The sequence below is a fragment of the Chaetodon auriga genome, chromosome 16 (genome assembly GCF_051107435.1).
Source record: "Chaetodon auriga isolate fChaAug3 chromosome 16, fChaAug3.hap1, whole genome shotgun sequence".
Classification (NCBI taxonomy): Eukaryota; Metazoa; Chordata; class Actinopteri; order Chaetodontiformes; family Chaetodontidae; genus Chaetodon; species Chaetodon auriga.
Window position 1 is genome coordinate 20,628,021 of NC_135089.1, and position 14,622 is coordinate 20,642,642.

Below are 14,622 nucleotides of genomic sequence, written 5' to 3' on the forward strand. Positions count from 1 at the left end.
GAGAGAGAGAGAGAGAGAGAGAGAGAGGCGGAGAGAGGAAAACATTTTTCCCGATCTGATCCCGCCATAGTTTTTCCCACTCTTCCACCATAGACCCATCACCAAATCCACCCAGTCCAACCCACCTCCTCCACAGAGCGATAGAGAGGCTATAGGCTGCTGCTTTATTCGTCTGCTGGGGCCGGCTGCAAGTCAAGGGATTTCATTTCTTCTCCTGCTCCACTTATTCAACTGGATTTACAGCTCAATTCAACGCACCCATTTGTTTTTACACTTTTAAAAATCGCATTTTTTTTATTTTACTTTGCTGCCGAGAATTAGCTTTTGCTTGGTTTTTGTCTTCTTTTATGAAAAATTTCCTTTTAGATATTCTTGCCCTCTAGCGTGATTTTCCACTTTCCGTTAGTGTGGCAAGTGTGACAATATCTTGTTGCGCTATTAGCAAATTCAAGAGAGAAACTTTTTGCTGGCTTCAATTTTAGTTAATTCCAGTGTTGTTTTTTTCGTTTTTTTTGGACTTGGAAAAACAATTTCCACCATGCACAAGCTATACATTGGGAATCTAAGCGACAACGTGACTGCCGAGGACTTGGGGAAAACCTTTGACGACCACAAGATCCCATACTCCGGACAGTTTCTAGTGAAAACCGGCTATGCGTTTGTGGATTGTCCGGACGATCACTGCGCTATGAAGGCGATCGAAACGTTATCTGGTGAGTTAAGGTGGACTACTCACCGCCAACGACCCCTTCCACCTTTAGTTTCATTCATTCTAAAGGGGAGCGGTAGACGCCGGTGTTGAGCCGCGGCTGCATGCCTTCCTTCGGCGGTGGACTCCAGTTTCACTCCGTCCACCTCCGTTACTGCATGAACATACCGGCTCAAATATATATTCACACAATTATTTTAGTGATGCCAGCTTAATGGCGTGTGGGGGGCTTATACGCCCTGGGGATCCATTCAACTTTTGCAGGGGGAGGGACACACGTAGTATAAACGTAGGCTCGAGCTATACCGTTAAACCTGAGCCGTGGCGAGCGTAAAGCACTATCCTCAGCAATAATGCTATTTAACAAGTTCTCCACTGAATCATGTGCAATCCGGTGATGGCTGAGGCTCGTCCGTGTCAGGCTCATACGTGCATGTGAGTGGCCTTTTCATATGTTGCACGCCTAGCATTGCATTGAGTAGCCTGCTCTCCTGTGATATAGTATGAAGCCTTGCTGGCTCCCCTCCCCCTTTAAGCCGGCAGTCCACTATGACAAAGATAGAAAAACACATCTTACCCAGTGTACTTACCAAAACAGGCCTCACGCCATCACCAATCCCACATGATCGACGAGGATTGCTAAAGCTTGATTCCCCCCGTCGCGTCAGTACGCTTTGTAGCCCATTTCTCATGATTTCTTACATATGTAACGGTAGGAGGCAAGGTCGCTATGCCTGTCAGCTCCCTCTGCCTCCTCTACACTTCACGAAACAACAAAAACTCCCAGGACAGCCCTTCTGTACAGCATGTGGACTTGCAGGCTTTTAAAAGCCACACCACCACTGCCAGGGAAAGTAATATTCGTATGGTCGCCATACTGCGTCTCTGAAGGTGCGAGTGGCTCATCATAGCACAGAAGTGACGTGCCTACTCAGTCCACTTGTTCTGTGACTTTGTAGCCATGTTTGGGGCCCTCTGGACTTGACCGCCCTTCACCTTCACCTCACCCCGGTTTGGTGTGTGTTTGTGGCCTTTATTATCAGCTGCAGGTTGAATAAAGTTAGCTGCAAGAAGCCCTCCACTTTAACCATGTACCCTGAACACAGCACATTCACCCATAGGCCTGCAGTAGCTAGTAAACAGTTAGCATGTAGCCACAGTGTGTTCTGAATCCTCGTGTTTTATTTGTATTTTCATTTTATTTTATTTTTTCAGGTAAAGTGGAACTTCAAGGGAAATGTATGGAGGTCGAGCACTCCGTCTCCAAGAAGCAAAGGTACTAAACAGTATTGAGCACTATGTCCCCCTCCCCCTTCTCTAAAAGACCCCTTTCATGTGTTGCATCACCTCGTCCAGGCCTTTCTTTTAATGGAGTCATGGCTGAATACAACGACCTCACTGGTTTATTTGCTAGAAGTGGTGTTTTCAAATGTTCTGCCTTTAGAGCTAGTTGGAGGCTGGTGTTCGGCGCAGAAGCAGCTAGTTTGGTTGTGCCTACTGGCGTGACTGTGTGGAGCCTCAACTTTGTCGGCCATTGCTGTGAAATTGAGCTGGTGACAGCTAGCTAACGCTGCCTGCCGTGCTGTGAAACGTAGCTGGCCTTTCTCTCCATTTGAAAACGCTGGTGCTGGTGAAGGGGAGCCAGTCACCACGTACAGATGATATTCTTTGCAAAGTCATCACTTAAGGCTGGAAGCAGGTCTTGTAGCCCGACAGGCTGCAGGCCCAGCCCTCCATCCAGCTCCACTTTTTCATTGATTTAACAGGATTTTGTTCTACACTGGCAAATGTACATTTAGAAAACGTCTGTGCTACGTGGCTGTGTCATGTTTACGCTGGGCGACGTTTTAAAATCCCAGTTTGGAATTTATAGCCTATTAATTGCGTATACACATTGTTTTCATGCATGTAGATTTACTGCATGGTCTGCTGTGTGTGTGTGTGTGTGTGTGTGTGTGTGTTTGGGTCACATGCATCTGTGGCTGCGATTTTTTTTTTTTTTTTTTTCCAAATGAATACAGTTCGTTATGAAGGATTCACGTTAGATGCAGTCTGGACAATTATTTTAATTATTTTATTGTTTTTGTAAAATATCTCCAGCCAAATCTGAGAAATGTTGAAGTTGATGGGATTTCACGGACTCCCAATTGTTTAAAAAACGTTGAATAAATTGATCTTAAAAGTTCTGTTAAATCTCATTCATTTCTGAGAAAAAGTCAGATGTGTGTTTGGAGTTTTTATGACCAATAATTGTAGTTTTTACAAGAATATTATTTTGAGCTCTTTTGTTTTTGTAGCCAGTTGTGAAAATAAAATAGGACAGTGGTGTAAATATTTGCACATTTGGTTTATCATTTGAGTTGAAATAGAAAAAAATCAACATGGAGCTTAAGTCTGTGGGTTAGAATTTTCTGGTCCTACTGGGGGCCAATGTAGATCAGCTGCTCTGTGCTGGGAGCCAGACTTGACCTGCTTTAAACAGTATTGTGGAATTCGCCAATAGATCATCATCCATGCCTGTAACCTTTGGCACAGATACGAGGTGAGCAGTGAGCACGTCTCCATGTTCGCTGTGTGGCCACACGTCTACATATGTGCGTTTCCCATGATCAAAAAGACCAGTGAACGGAGATTTCGTCCTATTGGTTCATTGCTAGCTTTAAATAATTTTGAACATTTAGTGCAATCAGTGTTAATGTGGTTTGGCGTAAATGTGGCCAAATAGTGGAATTTGAGCTGCTTTTGGGGGGCGCGCCTTGCGTCAGGAGAAGCGCTGCAAAATGGCTGTGGCGCAAAGACAGCAGCAGTGTGCTCACTGTGCAGGTGAATGGCGTCAGACAGTGAGGCTGAAGCTCACTTGTTGTCCAAAACGCAGAAACAGGTCACTCGCCATGCGTAGAGAACCAACATGGCAGCAGGCTGTAATTTCTCCCACTCTCCCAGCGGGTCCGTAAATTATTCTGATGGCGCCGTGTTTGTGAAGAGTGTCCCACGCCTTCTCTGTGATAACCTTGAAGAGCCATAATGATAAAGATGATTTGCGAGAAGGTGGCCACCGTGGGCGAGCTGAGGCCTTCCGTGGCCCCACAACACGTGGTACGTCCACGCAGAGAGGAGTCACTCCACGTCAGGCAGTGAGGGCAAAATGGCGAAGCTCTGACTGAAGCAGGATCACTGAACAGGCTGCTGCTTTTTTTTCACTGTGTGTTCCGGGTCTCCTGTGCGCCCGGGTCGCCCTGAAGTAGCACAACTGGCCTACTTCACTCTCGCGCGCGTGTACGTGTGTAGTTGTGTGTTTCAGAATAAAAATGAGCGCAGGAGTGAATTAATATCACGGAAACCAATTTTTTTTGGAAGCTCCATCTTAAAATGGCCGTTCATATGATCAGCCAGTGAAATGATCCCAATTATCCAAATGATTGTTTAAATATTGACGTCACTGCTGGGCTACAGTGTGCACGCGCGTCTGTGTGATGTTTAAACGCGAATTTACGGAAATTCAGGAGAACAGCAGTCGTGGCGTATTTGTCAGTGAACGCTGTTTTAATTTTTTTTTTTATTTTTTACGACGTGTGCTTTGTAGGTAAAATAAATAAGACAGATAATTAATATTCAGATATTTTTCCTGTACAATTGCATGTTTAGCCCTGAATGTGACTGTTGTCCAGTCAAACTCCAGGTCCAGGGGTAGAGTGTAAAGTCAGGGCTAGCCTGGTATCAGTTTAAAGGACACCATACGTGTTATATCTGTGCTTAAACGCCATAAAGTTGCTGTGATGCAGTTTTTTCTGACGTGAACCCTCAATGGAGGTGTGTCTATGAGGGAGGGGCGGCTATTCAGAGGGAACAAACCCTTTATGTGAAGGGGGGAGGGGGCAGTCCTGGAAGGGAAGTTCTAAGGTTCAATTCCTTCTGTCTTTGCTATAAGTGTTTGTGTGGAACCCCTTATAGGCTGCAGGGGGCGCCGCCCATGGCTACCCCTGACCCCTGACCACACTGCTACATGTAAGCTATGCGTGTGTGTCTGCATGGATCAGAAATGAGCGCTGCGAGACGGAGGGTGTTAAATTTCAGACAGTCCTAATATTCATCATGAAGTTGACTGAAATGTGTGTCAGGCTGAGGTCAGCAAGAGTGGTAGAGGAGGAGGAGAGGAAAGAGTCGGGAGGGGTGCAGGAGTCGGGGGCTAGATTTTGTGTGTGTCTGTGTGTGGGTGGGGGTGGGGGAGTTGCTCAGAGGGAACAAGCCATCCTCTCTGGAGAGAAAAATGTATAGAATGCCTGTAGTGAGTGAGTGTAAAGCAAACCTACAACAGCAGTCACACCCACCAGAAATCATTCAAGCCGTCTACTTCCTAAGAATGTAAATGACAGGAGGGGGTAGACAAAGAAAGCTGCCTGCAAACGGTCCATCTGAAGAGTGTGTGCACTTTCCTAATTTAATAACATTGTGAAAATTTCAGCCAATCTGCAAAACGTCTTTTGTTGCACTTACAAAGCATATAAAAATACCTGGATTTATTTAAGGGGTGTTTAGGGATAATGTGCCAAAATAATTGCATCTTTTTATTGTAACTGCAGCACAACAAACACTCACAGAAAAAAATTAAAATAATGAAGAAAAAAAGAGTCTTTTCACCCATTTCCAATCCCAGTTTTGATTTGCAGAGTTTTCACCAGAGTGTGTTGGCTTTTTTCTTTTCAAACCCCCCTCCCCCTTTCACACTGCTGATACTTCCACAGTTTGGTGTATGCTTGCCTATGCACTCACTCTGAGCTCTTGGTGTGTGTGTGTGTGTGTGTGTGTGTGTGTGTGTGTGTGTGTGTGTGTGTATGTGTGCGTAAAGTTAAGGAGGGGTGCATTGTTAACAGGAATTTATACCAGTGTTAAGGAGTTGATTTTGGCAGATTTTGACCTGTGATTTTAAATATCGTCATTATTATACAGTTCGATGTTAAAAATTCAAATTGGCATCTTTGCTCCGGGAAAATGTCAGATTTGTAAAATTGAGGTTTGTAGTCCACAGTATGTACACAAATCCAGAGATGTTCTAACCTTGTTACCAACATTGTGTCTTATTTTGTTAATTTATTAATTATTTCCACACTGTCTCGATGCACTGATGATGCTAATTTTTATTAACAATGCCCTAAAACATTTTTCTGTACATGCTAAACTTAGAGTCTTCTTCATATGTCCCTGTAATAGGCAAATAGTTACGGAATGTTGTCACATGGCCTGATTCATAATGGTTGTACCTATATACTGAGACAAGATCAACAGTAGCAGAAGCACCTAATCAGCCTTGATTAGTGTCATGTTCTCCCACATCAAAACACAGAATACACTGTTTAATCAGCTTGATATGTCATGACTTCGTCCCAACTTTAAGAGAATTGCTTAGAAACATAGATTTGAATGGATGACATTTTTCTTTAGTCCACTAAAGCATTACTTCTCTTTGGCTCTCAAAGCTGTAAAACCTGGTTTAAATTTTCTCTGCTATAGAACTGACTTCTATTTACACAGCGGTGCCCTCCCAAATTCCAAATAAATCAAACTGTATTCTTTCAGATTGGAGTTGAACAACATTGGAGGTCTAACAGGGAGTTTGAGCACATCACTGGAGGAAGATATAGAGTCAAAAGTGAAGTGAAAGTTCTCTACATGTTGCATTTAAATTCAGGAGAAAGAAAAAGGGCAAGAAAAGAAGTTGGTTTTGCTATTATTATTATTATTGTTATTATTATTGTTGTTGTTGTTGTTATTAAACCAAAACTAGCATGTGTTTTGCTGTCCCTGCATAATTATATGATATGAAGTTGATTATTTTGTGGCTTTATTATGGATGGTGGTATATGGGAGAATATCTTGAATGACAAGCTGCATCAAAGTGTATACTGTTCCTCCCCCTCTTCATCCATACTGCCAGTCATCTGTGTGTGTCTTCATGTCTGGTTTATAGAAAAAAGACACCGTCTCCCTTTCTCCTGTAAAACAGTACCCGGCTCATTTGCAATCCCCCTCATTTTGTAGCTATAACTTTAAGCTCAGCCGGAGCTTGTCTTCAGTTCAGATTTCATTGTTTGGATTATTTGCTGCATCAGTTCCTCTGCTCCACCTTCTCGTGTAGAGGGACAGACCCCTGGTCATCACAGTGTTCCAGCATTCGGAGACATGCAGGATTCTTATTCTAGCAGCATTTAAAAAAAGGTGGGATTTTCAGCACAATGACAAAAATCTAAAAACAGTCTAATGTATTTTTTTTTTTTTTTGTTTTGCTTTGGAGGTTGATAAGATGTAAACAGAGAGAATCTTGGATTGTAAGAGAAAAGGTTCAAATGTACTGTTAAGCTTAAAGTTTTTGCATCTCAAAACTGCTCTGACAGAAAGTAGTCAGTAAAGTAAATCTACCAGAGGTACCGGAGTATGTGCTGTATGTCAACCATTAGCTATGACTGTGTGTGTGTGTGTGTGTGTGTGTGTGTGTGTGTGTGTGTGTGACTTTAAAAGAGACAATCCGATCCTGTCTCTCTCGTCCCATTCTTGTTCCATATGCCCTCATAATGTACGGATGAGAAGATGGTTATTTTTCTGTGGAGCCCTCCTCCCAACCAACCCGTCCTCCATCAATCAGAGATCATCACAAACCAAAGCAAAGCCTCTTGGTTTTGTGAGTCGTGACATGTGTCCTCCCTCCATCATCACCAGCCCATAGGTGCAGTAAATTCTATTGCGTTCATTCCGGTTAGCATTCCCTTCTCTTACATATAATTTTAATTGTCTAAGCTCAAACTGGGACATATTTTTGCTTCCTTAATTTTGTTATCAAGAGTAACTTTTCGTCATCTGTGGGATCGGTAGTGGGCAGAATGAAAAAGCGACCCGTTTGTTGCACCTCTTGGAGCATTGTGCCGCGTGCTCGCAGAGCTTTAAAATGTGGGGCTTGTCAACAGACTGTCACCGGGATCGGGATTTGTATTCTTTCCTGCTTTTATAATGAGCGTGCTTTGATAAAACAAACCGAAAACCAACAAACAAAAAACATGGAGGACAGATGAAGATGCCAGTTTTCCTGCCAACGGAAAACATGCTGGTGACGGTTGAGCCTGTGACATCACCTCCAAATAACACTACAGTGTAACAGTTTATAGTGTCAACCAGCTGGGAATCCATAAATCTCATAATCTCACAAGATATAGCTTTCAGCAGCTTTGTACGAGCCAGTCTGTATGATGACTTCTTATTTGCTTTCTGCTCTCCCGGCGATAGAGTGAAGCTACTGCATATGTATCTTACAGTGACACTTTCCAGCTACACCAGCACAGCAAATGACCAATTCTTGATGCTGTCATTTCCCAGTAATTCATTTTGACAAATTAGGAATCTGCAAAATCCTCTCCTCCTCTGCAAAAACAAGTTCTGAAAGTTAGAACAAGGGTCAGCTGTGACTAAGCCACAATAGGCACAAGCAGGCCAGAAGAGGAAATGACTACAGTTCGCTTTCTCCGAGTCACCCGCAAACTTTTTGTTGTTTCTGGGGTTTAATAATCTCCTCTAGATAGTTGCTATTGGTGTTGCACCTGCAGATCAGCCTGGCAAAAACAGTTGAACTTGGAAGCTCTGCCCATCCGCAGTCACATGAAGTGTCGTCTGCGTTCAAGCCCTCATTGCAGATTGTGGGTTTAGTGTGGACAATTTTTTTCCCCCCTCCCGGACAGTTTCATTTTAAAGATTTTTCCAGAGGCCCTCGAAGATGTGAAAGCGGCCAGCGTTTCATGAGAAAAGTTGAAGTTAGAGGAAAGCCAGAAAAAACCCATTTTGTCGAAGACAAATATTTCTTTATGTCGTATCCCTTTAATCGTTCTGCAACACCCTCTGATTTATCTTGGGACTCTCTGGGAGGTCCCCTGCAATACACACTCATGTGTCTGGATAGTTCGAGATGGTTTCTCTGTATTGAAGGGTTGGACTTGCTGATCAGGCGTTGTTTGGTCAGGGAAGGTGAAACAGGTCAAGTTGAGATCATTTAATAGTTCAGTGCAGCAGATGGAAGATCTGAGCTGTGAGTAATGGCCAAGGTTGGAGTGGTGTAGGAAGGTCAACAGTGGCTCAAGGTGGCATGGAGCCATCCCGTCGGTGTCTGCCAACCTCCACGCCCTTACTTGGAGAGTGGAAATACTTCCTGTTTGCCGTCGCACACCCGAGAAGGAGTAGATTCTAGGTTTTGGACCAAGGATGGGTTAAATGCGGAGAAAATAATTTCATGGAAGCATGGCGTGTGCATGTAGTGTGCAACTAACTGTGTGTGATAATAAAAGTACGTTTCTTCTTCTTCTTCTTCTTGTTCAAGAACCCCCATTAATGGTGATTGTGCAGAAAAGGCTTGAGCGAGTTTTTTGTTCGGTGAAGGATGAAGCTTTACTGGTGTTGCATAGGTGTTATGCTCACCTCTTCATCCCACAAAGGCAAGAAATGAGGTGAAGTTCAGGACTGTCTGAAAAGCGGTTTAGAGAGCGCATCGGACTTTTGTCAACAAGTGTCTCATTTTTATCAGACACTTCAGAGCAGCTTCACCCTCATCTGGGCCTCCTCACATTATCTACACAGCCTCCAGTTTTTAAAGGAAAGTCATGCAATGTGGCCGAATGCAGTCCTGACTTGTATTTTCCTCACTGTTACTGTTACTATTTCCATTATTTGTGTCCCGCTGGACTGTTGACAGTCACACAGCATTCATTCAAAATCAGCTCAGATGTACTTCTTGTCTTTTTTTGAACGTGTATTTCTGTAAAGTTTGTCAGCAGCTGAACATATACTTGAACAGTGAAAAAAAAAAAACAGCTGAATTGAACCCAGAAAATGAAGCAACTCTAGGTTGGAGTGGTGCAGGCCCCGCCCACCTCCGGCATAACTGAATTGGACATTTTCCTGCCATAAAAACAGACAGCGGCTTTGCTGGACTTTATGCATCCTTCTTTTTCTAAGTGCTCAGCGAGTCTAATTGACACCAAGAAATGCCTCTAAATGAGCATTTATTGTCCCGCTGAACGCTGCAGGAAATGTCCTTCCCCGTGTCACACAGCAGTGGCAGACTGGCCTCGTTGTACACACACACACTGTGTCTCAGTGTTGCCTTTCACATGGTTTCTAACTGGTGCCTTCACTTACCTGCAGCCAGAGTTTAAACACCCTAATTGACACAAGTTGTTCAATTAATCATCTGTGAAAGCAACAAGTAAACAGACGACTAATGCGCTGCAATGCTGCTTTGTTAACTTGCTCATTCGGGCCATTTGATTGACCCTCGTCCCTTTGGTTCATTTGCATGCCGTCCTCACTGACTCCCATTCAGCCTTCCTGTGTGACGGAGACTGTTGCTTCTGTGTTGTTTGGAGCAGGGAGGTCCGAGCTGACGGGGGATTCAGTGTGTTGCTCGTGGACACTTCAGCAGAGGTTAAAAAGCCATAGAATCCTGTAGAATGACCATGAAGTCCACATTCAAACAGTCAAACCTCAACAGCCTTGAAGGGTTTGAACCACTGCCGTATGTCTGCTCTTATTAGAGGCAGCGCCGGGATTAAAAATATAAATGTAGCTCCCAGATGATGTCCAGGATCGTCCATAGCTGCTCGTGCTATATCTGCATGGTTTCATAATCATTTACATCTTACTAATATCTGCTCTGTTACCACCACGCTCTCCGACTTGTTTGAACATACATTTTGACTGCACTTACTGCGGCGTAGTGAAGATTCTGCTCTCACATCACCATCTGTGCACCAAGTATTTCTTGAAATTTCAGTCTCTTGCAATAGATCATTTTTAAAACTGAACTGAGATGCAACAGAAATACGTGCGTCTTTGCACTTAAAGGACCTAAAGGAACTCTGCAGTCATGTAAAAAATGTTGAGGCTGTTTAGAATTCCTCTTTCCAGTCTGTGTGCTCTGAATTGAACTCTCTCATAACTCTCTCTTTCTATGCAGCTGTTTTCTTTTACATTTTTCCATCATACGTCAGATTGTGTTTTGTGGCCTTTAATAAGTACAGCTGCTCTATTCAGCTCTGCAGCTGTGTTCCTTATTCCCCTTTCTGTACGTTTATGTTGAGTGTTTCACAACTGTAAATGCGCTCAAGCTATATCATGCATGTGAGGAACTCTGTGTGTCGCTGGGGCTTCCATACAGCAGCGCACACACAGAGGCTCGGAGAAGCAGCAGCACGCCATGGTCAGTCTTCCTCTCCTCTCATGGCTGGCGAGGAGGAGGAGGAGGAGGAGGAGGAGGAGGAGGAGGGGACGCTGGGCGGAGGGAGCAAGGGGGGTGCGACCAATCGCCTGGCAGCAGCACTTGCGAGCAGCGAGGGAGGCGGTCGCTCAGCGCAGAGACGGGAGGAGCCGATAGGTCCTCCCTCCATCCCTGCTTCGCCCGCCCGCACGCATGCTCTGACTTTATCCTCCTCTCTCTGCTCATACTTTCATTCTCTCCTGTTTTCTCCTCTCCCTCTCTCTGGTACAGTATGTTCATTTCTCCCTCTCCCGTGTTTTCCCCTCCCTCCCTCTCTCTCTCTCTCTCTCCGGCCCTTGGCATGTTGCCATGTTCTCTGCACCATTCCAGCGATTTTGCGAGAGCGAGTGATAGAAAGGCAGACAGATGAGGGGATCCACTGAGAGTGGCTGAAACATAGATGCATGTGTTTTAAATTTGACGTCAGCTGAACTGCATTTCTGGAGCGTCTGGGGCAAACTGTTTCGGCGATAGCTGAGTTGTAATCTGATTAGACAACCTGCTGCTGCTTTACTTGTTTGTCTAGTGGCGTGTCTGTGGTCAGTGAATGTATGCTGTGGTTTGGTTTTCGTCCTCTATTTGCATTAAACCATCAATTGTCTCAGCTGTGAGATTCAGTGCGAAGGATGGGGAGCATTGTTTCTTTTCAGCTGTGCTGTTCAGCTCCCACAGAAGATCTTTGTTTTTTTTTTCCCTGTTAGCTGGACTGTTTGTGTATTGAGAAGTGGTCCAGTCACTTTACAGGATAGGTTTGGATATTCTAAAGCCAGTTCTAATACATTCTGCTGGAGTTATGGGTCACTGTGCTCCTAACACTGCTGCACTGCAGGAAATGTGGGACAAACTCCACAGTCCATACGCTGTGCAAAAGTGCATTCGAAACTTTAGCTGAAATTAAGCAGTGTGACTGAAATCTAGTGGTATCTTCATCCTGTGTGCACGTTTACTGCCAGTATTGTGTCGCAGCAGCCAGGAAGTAACCCTCTGTCAAGGCTCAGCAAGGACACACAATCTGGGGAAGCACAAAGAGCGACTTTCATCCTGAACACATTCTAACTTCAATAAACATTCCCTGCGCCTCAGAGGGGGATTCGATGCTTTTCTTTGTCATTTCTAATAGTAATATGGATATTTTGAGTTTTAGACTATTGAATGGAATCAGCTGTTTGAATACATCGCCTGGGCTGTGGGCAGTTACGGCACGCATTTTACACTGTTTTCAGACATTTCTAGACAAATGATTAATCGAGAAAATAAACCACTGACTCGTTGTTAATTAAAGTAATTATTAGCTGCAGCGCTAATGAATGATAGTTTTTATCAGAAGTTAGTATTTACTATGCAGTAAGTACTATACTTCTGAAGTACATTTCCTAATTATTTGATGCTACTTTCTTCTTCTGCTCCAGCACACTGCAGAGGGAAATATTATACTTTCTACTCCATTACATTTATTTGACAGGAAAAGTTTCACATAAAGCACATTGTCATCTCATAGAATATGATGCTCTGTTACAGATGAAAATGCCCAATGCTCTACAGAGTACTTACAATTTGCTCCAGCTCAATCAGCTGCAGCATTCAAGTGGAACTAGTCTTAATGCATCAGTAATGATATTAGTAATTCGAATTATAATAATGCAATAAAACCTCTGAGCAGTGAACTGAACTTAACTTGTCATGGAGTATTTTTAGATTGTGGTTAAAGATCTGAGCTGATTTTGACTTAACATTAGAATGTATTTTTGCACAGAGTGTGAGGATGGGACTCATGGACAGTTTGGACACGGAGAATATCTGACCCTATCCTTAAAATGCTTTGGTTTCGTATGTGCGTCTTATTGCTCCTGTTTTTGGTCGTGTCACTCGTGATGATCACTGTATCGGCTGTTTGTCGTCCATGTGCTGTCTGCTGTGAGCTGATTTGGTCTCTTTTATTTTCTTTACATTTAATCTTTACATACACATGTTTTGTTGTTATTGCGTATCCAGCTGTAAGCAACAGTCGGGAAAAAAAGTGATATATTTTGTGTAATGAAGGTGTTTGACTTTAAAGGGCCACCACACCAGTTTTACACAAATGGTGGTCAGCTGGAGTACCTTTCAGCCAGTCAAAACAGTTGCAAAATGTCTTACGCGGCTCTGGAGAGAAGATGCTGTCATGTTGCATTATGGGAAATGTAGGATCCAGTGGTTTTGGAGCTTGACCCATAGCAGTGATTTGCAGCCAGGATATCTGGACCTCTGCTGTTTCAATTTAAAATGTCCAATTTAAAAAAAAAAAGAAAAGAAATCTGTCTTTTGTGAGTTTCCCAACTTTAAGAAATTGCAGTACTTAAATCAACGATGCATCGATGGTAATGGATGAGAAAAGCCACTGAAAGCAGACACGAGTAGAAGCTGATAACATTTTTTTTAAAAGGATAACCGAAAATTAAGAAGTAATACAGGATAAGTAGTGATAGCTTTAAGGAAAAAAAGACAGATAGTCCAACTTAATGAAAGAAATATTTGAAGGAAGACTGTGATGAGAGAGGTCCAAGACAAAGACAGGCTGAAAGAATGACAACGCAGAAGAGAAAGTGACGGAGAGGAGATAGAGGAGATACATGGAGGCCTAATGTAGGTGAAGGGGTAAGTGAGTCCTGTCTCTTTAAGAAGATCCCCCCACCGCGCCCCCCCCCCAACCCCCCTTGTCCTCCGCCCCATCTTTCTGATTGTTTCTTCTCTCTGGTTCAAACCATCTGTCCTCTCTCTCTCTCTCTCCATCTCTGACTCTCCCTCTGTGTCTCTTGCTCTGTTTTTTTTTTTTTCCCCTCATTCTGACCATCTCTCGCTCTTTCGCTCACTAAAAATAAATTGTACACACACACACACACAGACACATACACACATCTGGGTACATGCATGACACACCGGCACATACATGAGGAGCGATGAGCAGTGAAGGGGAAGAAGGAAAGACCAAGAAATGAAGAGGGAAAGAAAGAAAGGGAGAGGGGGGAGGGAGGGTTGTTGGGGGGTTGGGGCCCAGGGGTTGGGTCTGCATGGTGGATGGGGCCCCTTGTGCTTGTGTGTGTGTGTGTGTGTGTGTGTATGTTAAGAGAATGTGTGCATGTACATGAGAGAGCGCCTCCCTGCAGCCCTGCTCCAGTCATCATCCACAGTCATGTCACCCAATGGGAGACACTAGAAGGTGTGTGTGCATGCGTGCGTGCAGCTAAGAGTTTTTAATGTGTGTTTGTTAGTCACCCTGGATTTCAACAATCCTCTGTCCTTTCAAAAAGACCACAATGTGTTTTGCTTTTGTAGCAGACTTTGGTATTATTGAGGGCGGGAGTGAAATGATTCAGGTAGAAACTCTTCACTATTTCTGTTTCTATTTTCAGAGTGTAAGTTCACAGTCAAAGGTCTGAAATCAGTCATCCTACAGTCTCTTACAAAAAAATGTGTTTCCAGAGTTATTGAAACCTTTTTGATTAAAAAAAAAAAAACACTTGAAATCCTAGAAATCAAGGAAGTAAAAAAAAATCACACCACACCTACAACATATAAAGTTGAAATAACTAAATACACTTTATCATGTTCCCTCTGACCAGCAATCATTTTGAAAGGACTGAATGTT

The 14,622-nt window shown here is 43.6% G+C and overlaps 1 protein-coding gene across 1 annotated transcript in view; it reads left to right on the plus strand.

The window, feature by feature from the left end:
• The first annotated feature begins 538 nt into the window (after window positions 1-538).
• The window catches only part of igf2bp1 (insulin-like growth factor 2 mRNA binding protein 1), a 50,264-nt gene continuing 36,180 nt past the window's right edge, over window positions 539-14,622 (plus strand). The window contains exons 1-2 of the mRNA XM_076752077.1: window positions 539-713; window positions 1,925-1,985. Coding sequence (XP_076608192.1) covers window positions 539-713; window positions 1,925-1,985 — 236 coding nt within the window. The remainder of the gene's footprint in view (window positions 714-1,924; window positions 1,986-14,622) is intronic.